This window comes from Rhinatrema bivittatum, chromosome 11, assembly GCF_901001135.1.
Source record: "Rhinatrema bivittatum chromosome 11, aRhiBiv1.1, whole genome shotgun sequence".
In the NCBI taxonomy this organism is placed as follows: domain Eukaryota; kingdom Metazoa; phylum Chordata; class Amphibia; order Gymnophiona; family Rhinatrematidae; genus Rhinatrema; species Rhinatrema bivittatum.
Window position 1 is genome coordinate 51,668,150 of NC_042625.1, and position 16,365 is coordinate 51,684,514.

The following is a 16,365-nucleotide window of genomic DNA, read 5'->3' on the forward strand; positions in this document are numbered from 1 at the left end:
GATGTATTCAGGGCGGGAGTCTGGACTGATCCGTGGTACTACAGGAACACAAATTAGCAGGTAAGAACCAATTTTCCTTTCCCTGTGCGTACCCGGATCAGTCCAGACAGTGGGATGTACCAAAGCTTCCCTAAACAGGGTGGGACCGCGACACTCCCACTCGAAGTACCTGTCTGCCGAAAGAACCAAAGACTGGCACCTGAACATCGAGGCGATAATGACGCGCAAAGGTATGTAGGGATTTCCAAGTAGCTGCTCTGCAGATTTCTTGCGGTGAGATTGACAGACTCTCCGCCCAAGAGGTAGCGTGAGAACGTAAAGAGTGAGCCTTTAAGCCCTCCGGAACAGACCGGCCCCGACAAATATACGCCCACGCAATTGCCTCTTTTAGCCTGCGAGTGATAGTAGCTTTAGAAGCCTTATTCCCCTTACTTGGCCCGCTCCAAAGAGATGATCAGAGACTCGAAAATCATTCGTCACCTGCAAATATTGCAGTAGGACCCTCTTCACATCAAGGTGCCGTAGATCCGCGCCAGGCGTGTTCGCGATGTCCTCTTGAGAAAAAGCAGAGAGCTCCACTGACTGATTTACATGAAAGGAGGACACCACCTTTGGCAGGGAGGATGGGATTGTTTGGAGGGAAACACCTGAATCGGAAAAGCGAAGGAAAGGCTCCCTACAAGACAGGGCTTGGAGCTCGGATACTCTCCTGGCTGAGGAAATAGAGACCAGAAAGACAGTCTTAAGGGTCAGATCCTTAAGTGTGGCTCGCCGAAGGGGTTCGAAGGACGCCTCGCAAAGAATGCGGAGAACCAAGTTAAGGCTCCACGAAGGACAAGTAGCCCGGGCAGACGGGTTCAAGTGCTTAGCCCCCCTGAGGAACCGAATGACATCCGGATGGGTTGCCAACGCGTAACCATCGACCTGCCCAAGGAGGGAACCGAGCGCCAAAACCTGTACCCACAAGGAATTGAAAGACAAACTTTTGGAGAGACCATTCTGCAGAAAGGAGAGAACCTGGGACACCGAAGCCTTACGCGCTGGAACTCCGGACTCAGCGCACATAGTCTCAAACACTCTCCATACCCGAATATAAGCCAGAGAGGTAGAAGTCTTACGGGCCAGCAACAGAGTGAAGATAACCTCCTCCTTATAACCCTTCTTCCTTAGTCGCCGCTGCTCAAAAGCCAAGCCGCTAGACAAAAGCAATCTGCCTGATCGTAAAATACTGGACCCTGTCGGAGCATGTTTGGCAGATGGCGAGGTGGAGAGGACCATCCGTAGCGAAGTTCACCAGATCTGCGAACCACGGTCTCAGAGGCCACTCCGGCGCCATGAGGACGACCGGCCCCCCTGTGGAGTTCTATTCTTCTGAGTACCTTTCCCACCAGAGGCCAAGGTGGGAACACGTAAAGGAGGACATCATGAGGCCAGGGTAGGACCAGTGCATCCACTCCTTCTGAGCAGTGCTCCCTTCTGCGGCTAAAGAATCTGGGGGCCTTTAAATTGCTCAGAGTAGTCATCAGGTCTAAGCAAGGGACCCCCCACTTGTGCACGATCAAATCCATCGCCTCTCTGGACCACTCCCACTCTCCGGAGTCTAGATACTGACGACTCAGAAGTCGGCTTGAGTGTTCTCCTTCCCCACAATGTGGGAGGCCGCTAGCCGTTCCAAATGGCGCTCCACCCAGGCTAGCAGCTTGCTGGCTTCCAGGGCAACCGGACGACTCCTGGTGCCCCCCTGGTGATTGATGTAAGCTACCGTGGTGGAATTGTCGGAGAGGACTCGCACAGCTTTGCAATGGATCAAGGGCAGAAACGTCATGAGAGCCAGACGGACCGCTCGGGTCTCCAGACAATTGATGTGCCACAGACTGGATTGGGGTCCATAATCCCTGGGTAGACTGATTCTGACACATCGCTCCCCAGGCGGAGAGGCTGGCATCCGTTGTCACAACAATCTACTGAGGTGTCTGCAAGGGCATCCCCTTCAACAGGTGGGCGAGAGAGAGCCACCATGCATGCTGTCGATGGTAACATTGGAAAGTGGTAAAGGTGTCTGAAACTCCTCCGAGACCGGCTTCCAGCGGGATAGCAAAGCTTTCTGCAAAGGACGCATATGCGCAAAGGCCCAAGAAACCAAATCTATAGTTGAAGCCATAGTGCCCAGAACCTGGAGATAATAGATGTTGGACTTGACCCATGAGCTTGAGTGCATGGGCCTCGGGTAACAGAACTTTGCCCACACGGGTGTCTAAGCGTGCTCCTAAGAATTCGAGGACCTGAGAGGGCTTGAGGTTGCTCTTTGAGAAATTGACTATCCACCCGAGGGAGGTGAGAACCGACAAGACTCGGTTGACCGCTATCACGCACAGGTCCTCTGACTTTGCCCGAATGAGCCAGTTGTCCAGGAACGGGTGGACTAGAACTCCCTACCACCGGAGGAAGGCCGCCACTACCACCATGATCTTGGTAAATGTGCGTGGCGCAGTGGTGAGACCAAATGGGAGTGCTCGAAACTGAAAATGTCATCCCAGGATGTTGAGACGAAGAAATCTCTGATGTTCCTGGCGGACCAGGATGTGAAGGTAGGCTTCCGGTCAGGTCGAGAAAGGCAAGGAACTCCCCTGTACGAATCGTCGCTATGACCGCCCTCGGGGTCTCCATCTGAAAATGGGGAACCTTGAGGGCCTTGTTGATTCTTTTGAGGTCCAGGATTGGTCGAAAGGAGCCGTCCTTTTTGGGGACAACGAAGTAGATGGAATACTGGCTGGATCCCTGTTCCTGGAGGGGGACTGGGACTAAGGCACCAAGCGCTTGAAGCCTGTCAAGAGTCTGGCACACCGCTGAGCTCTTCAGAGTTCCGCAGGGAGAGATCAAGTAGAGGTCCGGGAGATCCCGAGCAAACTCTAACACGTAGCCTCTTTCGATGACTTCGAGGACCCAGTGATCCGAAGTAATTTTGGGTCATTCCTCAAGAAATAGGGGCAGCCGACCACCTAAGTATGGAATTGAGGAATGGGCCGGTCGTATCTCATTGTGAGGACTTTGTGGCAGTGCCTTGATGGGTACAGTCTCGGATGGGACGTCTGCCCTGAAAATAGTGAGAAAATGCTAGAGACCTAGTGGAGATGTTTCGTTGAAAAGCTCCATGCGGCTTGTTGTACCTGCGCTGCCCCCGGAAATGAGAGCGCGATGGAATAAAAGGATCTGGACTACTTGGGGCGGTCCTCCGGTAGCTTATGAACCTTGTTTTCACCCAAGGATTTTATAAGCTGGTCCATGTCTTCGCCAAAACGTAACTTACCCTTGAAGGGTAGAGTGCCCAACTGCGATGTAGAAGAGGAATCTACAGCCCAATCGCCTGGCTGACACCACGGAGACCATAGCTCTGGCTTGCACCCTGAGGAGATCATAGAGAGCATCAGCCCCATACGCAATCGCGCCTTCCAGCCTTTCTGCCTGTTCCACCCCTGCAGACAGGAGGTCCTGGGTGCTGAGTAATTGTTGAACCCACCTGAGGCTTGCCTGCTGCACGAGATTGCTATAGACTGTGGAGATCGAACCCCGAGCTCTGCCAGGACTGCAGGAATGAGGGGTTCCAACTCCTCCCTCTGGAACAGACGTACCACCTGAGGGTCATCACCCTCCAAAGAAGCCTGTTTTCCTTGCTCCTCCATCCACGACGCGCCCCCCCCCCCCCCCCCCCCCCCGCGGGAGGGGGAGGAGATGCTCCTGCAGCTGCACTGCCCAGCACGTCCGGAGTGGCAGACCCTCCTGAAACCACCGCGCCTTTTAACTTCGCGACCCTTAGTGACGCGGGAACATCGGCACGCTTGGCTACCTTGGGGGGCAGTCCCTGCGTAGGTCTGACTGGCAAGGCACCACCTTGCAGAGACCTGGAAGCCCAAAAAGGCTTTATGCATAAGGAGGACAAAATCTAAAGAAAAGGAATCAGAATCAACATCCTGATCTGGAAAAGCAGGGTCCTCCTGTAAAAAAAACCTGTTCCTGAGCTGCATTCTCATCAGGAGTTGCGGGGACTGGATACAATGTTGGAGGAAGCTCCCCCTCCCCCACTGCCCTTGCCTGAGCTGCATGACATGTGCTTAAGACATGTGCTTAAGATGGCTGCCGTCCCTGCACTGGGAGAAAGGATCAGGTCTGAGCTCCTGTGGAGCCTGACGTTTTTGAGCCCCACGAGGCTTGGCTGTTGCTGCAGACCCTGAAAAAGAGCTGCCCCCCCCGGAAGGCACCTCGAGCAAATCCCAGTCCTAGAAAACCGCACAGCCGATTCCTCACATGCTATACACCAGGATGGCCGCTGCATGGTGGGGGGAAAAAACGGCTCACAAAACATGAAATCGGCCAAAAACACGGCGATTCAGGTGGGCAGGGGTCCTGGATTGCAGCTGACCAAAAAAGAAAAATTGTTTTGTTTTTTTTAATACAGTGCTTAGACACACACGGGTGAAGAGAGGGACTGGACCACCAGTAATCACTTCCCCGGCTGCTTACCTTGCTGGAGCCTGCAATGAAAAGCGTGGGTAAGCTGTGCCTCTGATGGTCTTTTTTTTTTTTTTTTTTCAAAGAAATGAGCAGAGGAATGGGAGCCTCTCTGCTAAAAGACCTGAGGCAGGCGCGAAAAGAGGAAGTGACTGGAACACCAGTATCATCCCTTTAAGCCAGACAAGTGGTCACTGGGAAGAGGGGTCCCAGGCTGAGTACTCAAGGGGAAAATTCCCCCTGGGACCCTGTAAGAGCTGTGAGACAGAGCTGTCTCACATAGACAAGAAGTTTGATTTCCTTCAAATTCTTTTTTTTTTTTTTACATATAGAAATTAATCAATACTTGCTTGATCCTGGAAATAATCAGAAGGAGAAAGAAAGATAGCCCTGCTATCGACGGGAAAAAGCAAGTTTGCTTACCGTAAACGGTGTTTCCGTAGATAGCAGGATGACTTAGCCATGCTGTCATGGGAACTGTCAATCAGGGCCCGGGAGGTGAAGCTTCCTAAGAAGGAAACAGAGCTTTGCTCTGTGTGGCTGCGCGTGAGTTCCCGCGCAGGAAACAGCAATCTCCTCAGTCTGTGATTAAGCAGTATAGGTATGGCAGTAGTATGTGTCGACTATCCAGGGAGGCAGGTGGGTCAGCATGGATAATTCATCCTGCTATCTACGGAAACACCATTTAAGGTAAGCAAACTTGCTTTTTCCCGTCGATAGCAGGGCTGAATTAGCCATGCTGTCATGGGAGTCCCAAGCTCTTGATCACGCCCGTAGGTATCTGTAATCGTGATTTGCGTGATCTAATACGACGTGGATAGTCGAATAAGGAATCACTCTGAAATAGAATGCAGAACCGCCCTGCCCAGCTTTGCATCATTAGATGATTGTTGATCTAGGCAGTAGGGAGATGTAAATGTGTGGAGAGAAGACCAGGTGGCTGCTTTACAAATGTCACTCAGTTGTACGTGTTTTAAGTGAGCCAGTGATGTCACTACTGCTCGTACCTGATGAGCTGTTGGCGCTGAAGGAAGAGATAAATCATGTTTATCGAAACAGAATTGAATGCACTGTTATCCAACTGGAGATGATCCTTTTTGTTACTGGAGATCCCATCTTCTCAGGATGAAAGGAGACAAATAGTTTTGATACCCGTGTTAGGGAATGCGTTCTCTGCTTATAGTAAGCAAGAGCACGCTTGCAGTCCAATGTATGTAAAGAACGCTCTCTATCATTGTGAGGTTTAGGGAAAAACATTGGCAGTTCAATTGACTGGTTCAAGTGAAAATGAGAGACCACTTTCGGAAGAAACAACGGGCAAGTTCTCATTACTACTTTATGATGATAGAACTGAAGATATGGGCTGTAGTGAACTAAGGCCTGAAGTTCACCGACTCGACATGCCGAAGTCACTGCTACTAAGAATACCACTTTCCACGTGAGGTATTTTATATGAGCCGAGTCAAGCGGTTCAAATGGAAAAAACATTAGTTGTTCTAGGATCAGGTTTAGATTCCATGGTATTGGAGGCTTAGTAACTGGCAGACGGAGGTGTAGTAAGCCTCTTAGAAACTGGAAGATCAATGGGTGAAATGAAATTGACTGTCCCTGGCGTGGTCTATGATAGGCGGCAATAGCACTGTGATGAACTCTGATGCTGTTGCCAATCCAGTTTGATATAAACTGGATTGGCAGTAGTAGTCCAGAAGGGCCTCTGGCGAACAGTTCAATGGTTCTATTCCTTTAGATGTGCACCAAGAAGAATACTTTTTCCACTTGAACCCATAAGCCCATGTAGTGGAAGGCTTTCTTGAGTTCAAGAGGACTGCTTGCGCCTCTAAAGAAATTCCTTGTCCGTCAGGAGGATCCGCTCAGCCTCCATGCTGTCAAGTGGAGGGATGCGTGCATCGGGTGTTGAAGAGTGCCGTCTTCCTGCGTTAGGAGATCTGGAAGATCTGACAATCGGATTGGTTCTGCTATGGAGAAGTCCAGGAGATAAGTGTACCACGGCAAGCCGGGGCTACTAAGATCAGTTGTGCTGCATCCTGGATACATTTTTGTATTGTCCTGGTTATCAGCAGAATCGGAAGGAATGCGTACATTAATTCCTTCTTCCAAAGGAGTAGGAATGCATCCTGTGCCACTCTGTGTTGAGTGGGCCAAACCGAGCAGAATCGAGGAACCTTCGCAATGGCTTCTGTGGCGAAGAGGTCTATGGATGGGAGTCCCCACTGAGCAAAGATATCTAGAGTTACTTGGTGATTGAGTGTCCATTCGTGAGGATAGAATACTCTGCTGAGCCTGTCTACTCGTGTATTTACCGCTCCCGGCAGGTAAGTTGCGCATGGTCGAAGATGAGCAGTATCTCCTTGCAAAGGGTCCATGAATCTGACCCTCCTTGCTTGTTTATGTAGAACATTGCTACTTAGTTGTCTGTATATACCATTACCCGTCAACCCTTGAGCTGCGGAAGAAAGGCTCGGATGGCATTGCGAATCACTCTAACAGATTGATCTGTAAGTTCTTTTCGTAGTGGGACCATAATCCCTGCATCTCTAAGTGATCTAAGTGCGCACCCCATCCCTTTCGAGAGACATCCGTAGTTAATATTATGTTGTGTGGGGGAGTGCTAAATAAGGCACCCTTGGTGAGCGTAGTCTTGCTGAGCCACCAAGTCACGTCAGTTACCATTGCTGTGGTGAGATTCACCCTGTGAGTTAGAGGTTGAGAGTGTTGTTTCCACTGACGTTTCAATCACCATTGCAGATGTCTCATGTGTAAACGCGTATTGGAGACTGTAAAGATGGCTGCCGCCATGTGTCCCAGTACAGTCAGTATCTGGTGTGCCGAAGGTCGCTGCGTTAACCGTAGAGCACGCAGTAGTCGTATCTCCAAGCGTCTGTCCTCTGGCAGAAAAGCTCGGTTTCAAATGGTATCCAGTCGTGCTCCTATGAACTGTAGGACCTGAGTTTGGGTCAAGACGATTTGACGTAGTTGATGACCAGCCCCAGTTCGTCCAAACAGCGAACTAACTGCTGTTGGTGTTGCAGTAGGATGGATGGGTTTGATGCCACCAGAAACCAATCGTCGAGGTATGGAAACAATTTCATACCCTTCTGCTGGAGGAAGACCACCACCACTGCCATGCATTTTGTGAATACTCTTGGGGCTGCCGAGAGGCCGAATGGAAGAACCACATAATGATAATGGTTGTCCTTGAACTGAAAGGACAGGTAATGCCACGAAGATGGGTGTATTGGAATGTGGGTATATGCATCCTTCAGGTCTATGGAACACATCCAATCATTGAGTTGCAGAAGAGGCAATATCGTCTTTTAGGATATCATCTTGAACCTTTCCTTTATCAAATATTTGCTCAAATCTCGGAGGTCTAGAATTTGGCGAAGACCCCCTGATTTCTTGGGAATGATGAAGTACGGTGAATAAAAACCCTTGTTGTGGGCTGACAGAGGAATGGATCGGATGGCTCCCTGTTGTTGTAGCGATTGCATTTCCATCGCTAACTGTGCTTGATGGCTCCTGCAAGTTGTTGGTATGAGATGCGGGAGCGGGGGTAGTTGCACAAATGGTAGTTGGTACCCATGTTGTACTATCTCCAGCACCCAATTGTCTGACGTTATGGCAGTCCATGCTGCTATTCTTGATGTGATTCTGCCTGGCGGTGTTACAGATTGTGGTGGTGGCCTTTGAATCTCTAAAAAGATTGTGACTGTTTAGCTGGGGCAGATGGTTGTTGCCCTGTGCCGCATTGAGACCTAGCGTGACATCTTCCTCTTTGCTGTTGCTGGTGCTGTTGTCTAGGTAGCTGTTGATAGGGTGCAGGTCTGTAGGATGAGTATGACCTGTATGGCCGTCTAGTGAAAGACTGCCTACATGCTGATGGAAAATATCTCCTCTGCGGCGGAAGGGATGATAGGGCCGCTAGAGACTGGACCGCCACTGCCTGCTCTTTGAGATTCACTACTGTCTCTTGGAACTTATCTCCGAAGAGGTTTCCCCCTTTACATGGAAGGTTAACTAGTTTGTTATGTACGTCCTCCCCAATAGTGCTGGCACATAGCCACACTGTTTGGCGAGCTGCAATTGCTGTTGCTGATGATCTCGAGGAGGTTTCACATGCCTCGTAAACCGTCCGAAGCAAACGACGGATGCCCTCTTCGATGTCGATAAGGGGTTGTTGTTTGGATTGTGTGGCAACGTCCAAGGTGAAAAGCAAGGCCTTAACTGCTTGAACACATTCGTACAAATATTGGAGTATATAGAATTGATGCTGACCAATTCTTGCTGAAAGCATGGAGGATTGAAATATCTTTCGTGCAAATTCATCCAGGCAGCGATTCTCCCTACCTGGGGGAGTCGACGCATGTGATTTTGACTTTTTAGCCTTTTGCATGGCTGACTCGACCACTATACAATTATGAGGAAGTTGTGGTTGTGTGTAGTACGGGGACTGCTGCATGTGGAATTTTAAATCCACTTTGCGTGATACTGGTGCCGTGGTAAGCGATGTCTCCCACATCTTCTCTAAAACTGCATCCAGAACTGAGTGTGATGGTAGTGATGTCGGCTCTGCCGGTAAATCAAAGATCTTAAGTAGACCTAAGGTTTCTGCTCTCGGGTCTGGTACCTTTTGTGCATTTAATTGGAGGATGGACCCCATCTTTTCCAAAAATTTGGGGTATGACAAATCCTCCGGGGGAGAGTAGGGTTCCAGAGGCTCATCTGGCGGATCTGAAGGATATCCCGTGGACGTGTCTGGAGACGTCTGAGGGGAGTGAAAGGGACCAGAGATTGTACCTGTGTGGTCGGCCTTGGCGGAGGGGTTTTTGCTATGGGGTCTGGTGTTGGCTCCCTCAATGCCGACAGCGATCTGGTTGGACTAGCCATAGGAGATGGAGGGAGCATGAAAGCAGACTGCAGGGAGTCAAAGAATCCTGAAAGTGCTAGCAATAAGGTTGAGAAAGCCTGCTGCGCTTGAGGTGGCATATGAGGCTTTGATTGTTTTGCCTTGCGACCTGGAGATATAGCTGCTAATAAGATGTCCTCTCCTCCTGTTCCCACCTTTTGTGGTTGTGGAATGAGATCTTTAGTTAATTTCCTCTTTTTTGTTAGAGGTTCTTGCAAGGTGTGGCTTCTTTCACTATGTGAATGCCTAGAAGAGAGGTCAGAATAAACCCTTGAGCTAGACATGGTAGAGGAGGAGGATCTGGGATGGTAGTTCAATGCCATCATCCTCTAACGAAACCTCCCTTGTCGATTGTTGTCTTGATAATGGCAACTGTTGTATTGATTGAGGATTGGAAGCGATGCAATGAGTTCGCGTTGTCTCCCTTGAGTGGCTCTTGTGGCTGTCTTTAGACCGATGTCTACTGTGTGTGCCTGAGAGGTCTCTGTCTTTCATTTTCCCTTTGCGTCCTTTTTTCCTAAGGTGGTATGCAAATGTGTCGATTCCCTGTCGGTCTGAGTCGGCTTTGATCTTTCTCCCATCTTTGTTCTATCCTTGACTGGAATTCCCACTGTTTGGGCCAAGCCATGCTGCGTTGTGTTGGCCTGCTTCGGCCTATGCGTCGAGCCCTTGTCTGAATGTGCGTCGATTTGGGCGCCGTAGTAGACGCTGGCGTCGAGCTTTGCATCGAATGCACGTCGTGCGTCGAATGCCTCGAGCTATCAGCATGCTTCGGGCTTCGGAAGCGGTGCAGTGACCGCTTCTGGCTGTCGACGCGCTTCGGGCTTTGAATCCGGTGCGTCAGTTTGACGCATTGCGTCGATGGATTTATCGTCTTCGATGCTAATGGAGTCACTTTCGGCGCCGATTTCGATTGTTCCCGCGCCAAGTGTGCTGGGCCCGGTGCATCTGGCCCTTGGCTCTGTGCCTCCACTTGCGTCGTCGGAGCTTTTCGCGTCCCTATAGTCTCCGACCCCGATCGGTCCCGATGGAGTTTGTGAGGAGATCTATGGGCTTTTCTGCCTCTGTTGGTCTCTTCAGGTCTATCCCACCCTCCCACATCCCACCCTCCAGTCCTGGAGGGGGATGTGGGCCCTTTGTTTTTTCTGGTCCTGGGGAGGAATGTGCCTCGGATGGTGGCGCATATGAGGCCCAAGCCCAGGCCTTTAGATCTTCAATCTTCTGCGCCCGTTGGTGCTGGGCCCTCGGAGACATTTTTCCACAGTACTCACAGGTCTTCTGTGGATGATCTGGTCCTAGGCATCTATAACATTGATCATGTCCATCTGTTATGAACATGATCTTGCCGCATGAACATGGCTTAAAGCCGGACGGTCTCGGTGTCTTTTTGGACATTCTAATTTTTAACAAATAAAGCATCGCTGAGGAGTGCGAAGCTCCGCGTGCGTTCCTGCATGCGGAAAAAACAGACTGAGGAGATTGCTGTTTCCTGCGCGGGAACTCACACGCAGCCGCACAGAGCAAAGCTCTGTTTCCTTCTTAGGAAGCTCCGCCTCCCGGGCCCTGATTGACAGTTCCCATGACAGCATGGTAATTCAGCCCTGCTATCGAAAGGAAAAGAAATCACCACAGTGTGGAAAACAGAGAAAGCTAGGGAACCGCAGGTTCAACTGCCTGCCTCTGCTGGGAGACAGAGAAATACTGAAGGGACGCAGTGTGAGCACTGTCCTGATATAGGATACCTTTTTAGTTTTTCTCTGTCTCCCTCTGCTGGACAGGAGGCTCAACCCACTATCTGGACTGATCCGGGTACATACAGGGAATTATGTTTATTTTTTTACTTCAACTCATGAGATTTGTGACACTTTTGTTAAGCTGAATTATCTGGAGAAGATACATTTCGTCATTGTTTTAAATCTCCTTTTGAACTTGTCTAATTCAATTTTTTCAATTTACATTTAAGTTTTAAGTCTCTATATGAACTGGCCCGTGGGGACCTATTCCCATAAGAGCCACAATTTTTTGTGTCATGATCCAATCCCAGGCAGCTGAGCTACAGCTCATCCTGGTCTCTTACGGATATCTCATGGCCACACTCTGTACAGAATTCAAAAGGGCTTTTACCTTTTTATGACAAATCTTCCTCGCGAGACTTTTTTTATCCATAGTCTTATTATCTAATTTATACTCTTAATTCTAATTTCCTAATCTAAGATTTTTCCTGAATTACAGCAACATAAAACAGAGTTGATAACCTAACTGTTTGCAAAGCAGACAATTTTAGATTGAGGTAGGGTGGTGGGGCATGAGAAACACTGTACATGCTCAGGAAAGTTCTAGTAACATCCTGAGTTATGAAAGAGCAGTACCTGGCTTGGTGCTGGCAGATGACTTCACCCAGATGTGTGGTTGTATTATCTGGTTTGTCCTCGAAGAAACCAAGATTCCAAAACCTGCTGCTAATAGATGTGTAGCTAAACTAATCTGTTCCGAGTGAAAAACAATTATCTTTGATACTGGTAAGCTAAGCAAAACAAGTGAATTCCAGGCTAAAGATATTTGCAATCAGGAGTGTTTTCATACTGTAATCCTATAAGTCCAGCGAATACATTTCTTCTGGTAGATAGTTCTATAAGAGATGACAAAGCATACAATTTCCTTAATTATCTTTAGTGTCTTATATCCCATTAAAAAGAAAGGAATTTTAACCAGAAAATGGAGCAGATCTGAGGCAGAAGTCAGAGAGCAGCTGCATGTTCACAAACTAAACAATTCATTTTAGAAAGTGTTTGATAAGTATGAGAAAAGCAGAAGAAATCTTTCCAGCTCTGGACTACCTCTTTATATTTATTTCTCTCCCTCCCTTCTTAAAAACTAACAGCAAATGTACGGTCAAGGTGCTTTCCTGTTCTCTTACCTGCTGAAAGTGGAGAAGTATTGGCCTGGCTGTAGGCTGAAGTACTACCTACAAGAAGAGAGAATTCCAAATACCAGTGAGAGATACTTACATTATCATCTTATTGATAATCACAAGGAGAAATACAATGTTAGTGTATAAGTTATTCTGCTGCTGGAAGACTAGTGTCAAGGGAAAACATTTGAAGCAGGAAGGGAGGAAAACAGGATAGCTGAGTGCCAACCGGTCATCCCAGCTTGAAGGCAGATAAAGTACACAATTAGGAACAATGAAGCAGCAACATGGAAAGAATAGCTTCTCATCACTGTATATCTAGGGACAAGTTAGGGCAGTGAATACATTCAGGAAGTTAAGAGTCTTGGGAAGTTGACACAATTGGGAACTGTTTCTAAGGTGCTATCTATCTATGGAAGGGGGCAACAGGCAACTCCATGCCAGAAGCTTCAATGCACAATTGAGGGACTGATGCAAGGAAGAGGGGTTTGAGTTCACTGGGATCTGGAGCTCCAATTGTGGGAATTTAGAACTATACAGAATTCATGGTCTGCATTTATCAGAGTGCTGTGAGCTTGTGCCAACTTGTATATGAATTTTCAAGACCATATGGACTCCCCTCTTCAAGGGTTTGCATCTGAAGAAGGAACTTATGATCTTAAAAACATATGGACTACAACAATAAGAAGTATCACAACATACAAAGATTCTAATTTTCTCCAGGATCAGTGCAGCTCCTAGAGCTTTGCATGACTAAATATCACATGGAGAGACCGTCTACTTTAGTATTATTGTCTGCCACAAGGCAGGATTATACAATTATGGTCCTCAAAGCTTGCAAACATATATAGTTTTCAGGATAGCCACATTCATTTATTATCAGATATCTGCATACATTAGGTCTAAGAGCCAGCTGAATATCCAGGTTGAGAACTGAATGGCTGTATGGAGAGATACTATTACTATTCTTTTAGCCTAAACCCTGGTGAGAGATCCTAAGAGCATACTGTCTTCAAACAGAATGTGGAATGGACTGAAATATGACCACTTAATACTGGGAGAAGCATAGCATGCAGTGAGCAAATGTGACAGGGAAAAGAGAAAGGGGAATCTTCAAAGTAGTAAGGAAGGAACAGTACCTTTCCCTGTCGGCTTCTGACTCATGATGAGCTGATAGTGAAGATCTGCAATCAAACACCATCACTTAATACAGCTCATAGCCCTTTGAAATCTTCCCCACTTTATTTATTTCTTTTTCAATTAATGATTACAGGGATTAGTGTCTGGATATCACAGTGTTAAATCTTTCCTCTACAGATAGACTGTCAACATCTGGTGAGATTTGAAAGCTGCTGCGCATGAGCCATCATTCCCACTCAACCTGTTCTGTCCAGCAGGTAGATATGTGTTTACATAGCAACACAGTAGATGGCAAGTTAGGCCAAGTTAGGCATCCCAGCTGCCAGCTGTAGAAGCTTGATCACTTCTAGGATATGGCTCCTTATCAAAGTCATTTTTTGTTATCATCTTTGTTTTTCCACTATCCTGAGTAGAACAGCACATAAATTCCCATACTTAATGCAACACCCAAGCACTTTTCCACATCTTCTACAGCCACCAATACTAGTGAGGCCATTGTCCAAAGAAATGTAGCTTTCACTTGCTCATTGATATTTTAAGCATGGTCACCCCAGCCTTCTTGGAAGCCTGATGTAGCCGTACCGCCACTATTAGAATGCAGGTTACTCCAATGTAGTTAGTTATAAACATGATAGCTTAATGAAGCCATTCTGCTGCTGTTAGAAGGTTGTATTAAAGCCTGATGCAGCCACTGTTAGAATGCAGGTTACTCCAGTGCAGCTAGTTATAAGCATAACAGCCTAATGAAGCCAAACTGCTGCTGTTAGGTTGTAAAAAAAAAAAACCACAAAAAACCTCTCTCTACCTCTTTGATGATCTGATCACAAGCCCCCCTTCTTCATTCCATTTACCCATTACCTGCCCTTATAACTGAACTCTGCATCTGTTCCAAGCAGCTTTATATTGTCACAATTTTGGTTGCCCCCTACCTCTACAGGTAAGATATTTCAGGCATCTCTTTCCCTTTCAGTAAGAGAGAATTTTCTTACAAGTTCTTTGTACCTTTCTCCCTGCAACTTCATATCATTTAATGTATTACTTTAACATAAGATGTGCCATATTGGGTCATACCAAAGGTCTACTGAACCTAGCATCCTGTCTCTGACTGGGGCCAATCTGGTTCACTAGGAAGTACTCAACAGATCCCAAAGAGTTCATCCATTCATATAAATTTGACAGCATAAAAAAGACCATATGGCCCATCCAGTCTGCCCATCTATCCCTACTACAGGTTCAGAGAACCCTGATGCTTGGTCCAGGCTTTCTTGAATTCAGTTACTGTCTTGGTCTCCACCATCTCCACTGGAAGGTTGTTCCATTTCTTATTTATTTATTTTATTTATATTCCTTGTTGTTCTCTCCCAGGTATAAGCATTGGATTTCCCCAAGTCTACCAGGTTAAAAATAGTTTATTCACTTTTCCTCCAGGAACTTGTCCAAACCCCTTTTAAACCCTATTATGCTAGATACTTGACCCCTATCCTCCAGCAACAAACTCCACACCTTAATTGTGTGCTGAATGAAAAGATACTTTCTACAATTTTAATTTAAATGTGCTATTTATCTTTCAGCATACTGACCAAAGTGAAGTAAATTTAATCCATAGAAACATAAAAGGAATACAATCACACAGAGACAAAACAAAGCCATTGATCATATCATGCGTCCCCCCCTTGTCCTTGAATCATCTTTTCAATAGATTTGATCTTAGTGCAGTTCTCGCATTATTTTAGCAGCCCTTCTCTGAACTGCTTCATCCTCTCAATGCCTTACCAAAGTGGGATCTCACAAGTCACCTATATGAGGTATTACTACCTCCTTTTTTCCTGCTGATGATACTTCTGCACCCGAGTATGCTTGCAGCTTTCCCAGTTGCTTTATTACATTGACTGGCTCCGTTGAGGTCATCTGAGATGATTACTCTGATTGTTGACTAATGGATTAGTTTCCCCTAAATGCAGGATTTTATATTTTTGCACTGAAGCTCATTGTTCAAACCCTTGACCATTCTTCCACTTTTTTTCAAGTCCAGTTTCATTTTTCCACAACCTCTGGCTTGTCCTCTGTTAAAGATTTTAGTATCATCTGTAAACAATCATTTTTCCTGCAGGTTTCTCAGCAGTGTCATCAAAATTACTGAAAAGAACTTGTATAAAGTATTGCGCCTTAGGCTACCCCACTAGTCACGCTGCCTTCACCACAGTGAACTACATTTACCTTCATTCTCTACAATCTATTCAACCAGTTCCTCACCCAATTTATAATTTTGACCTATTCTCATATCGTCCAGCTTGTTTACCACTCTTCTGTGTGCAACAGCGTCAAAAGCCTTTCTGAAGTCCAGATAGATAATGTCTATTGCATTTTTCTGATCTACTACTTCTATCACCTCATTAAAGAAGTTACTCAAGTTTGTCAGGATCTTCCCTTTTTAAAACCATGTTGTCTTGTGTCTTGTAATCTACTTGTTTTAAAGGTCATGCACTCTTTTTCTTTAGTAGCATTTCTGTAGTTTAATCCACTATTAGACTAATGGATATGTAATTGGCTGCCTTATCCCTGTCCACATCTCTGTGTTGCTGGACCACATCCACTCTCCTCTAGTCCTTTAGAATCTGCCCTATCTTCAAGGACAAATTGAAAACAGCGACATGATGTGTTGTCAGCATATCATTGAGCTCACTTTGTTTCCTGAGGTGTACACCATCAGGCCCCAGGACCTTATCCCCTCTTGTTTTCTTAAGTACTTTATAAACCAATTTACAGAGGAGGTACTTGATCATGTCACCTTAGATCCATCAATTTCCCCTTAGTTCCTTTCCTCACTGTTTACAAAAGATTCTTATTTTTAGTGTCTGAGTAGGGGGCCAACCATAATATT

At 46.8% G+C, this 16,365-nt stretch overlaps 1 protein-coding gene across 6 annotated transcripts in view; it reads right to left on the reverse strand.

Moving 5' to 3' along the window:
* Window positions 1-16,365, reverse strand: part of LOC115100948 — a 152,615-nt gene that overhangs the window by 107,018 nt on the left and 29,232 nt on the right. For all 6 annotated transcript variants that reach the window (XR_003859222.1, XM_029620063.1, XM_029620067.1 and 3 more), the window contains 2 exons: window positions 13,484-13,528; window positions 12,351-12,398 (listed from right to left, as the gene is read on the reverse strand). Coding sequence is in view for 5 of the 6 variants with exons in the window: in XM_029620063.1 (XP_029475923.1) it covers window positions 12,351-12,398; window positions 13,484-13,528 (93 nt within the window). In the remaining variant the exon portion in view is untranslated. The remainder of the gene's footprint in view (window positions 1-12,350; window positions 12,399-13,483; window positions 13,529-16,365) is intronic.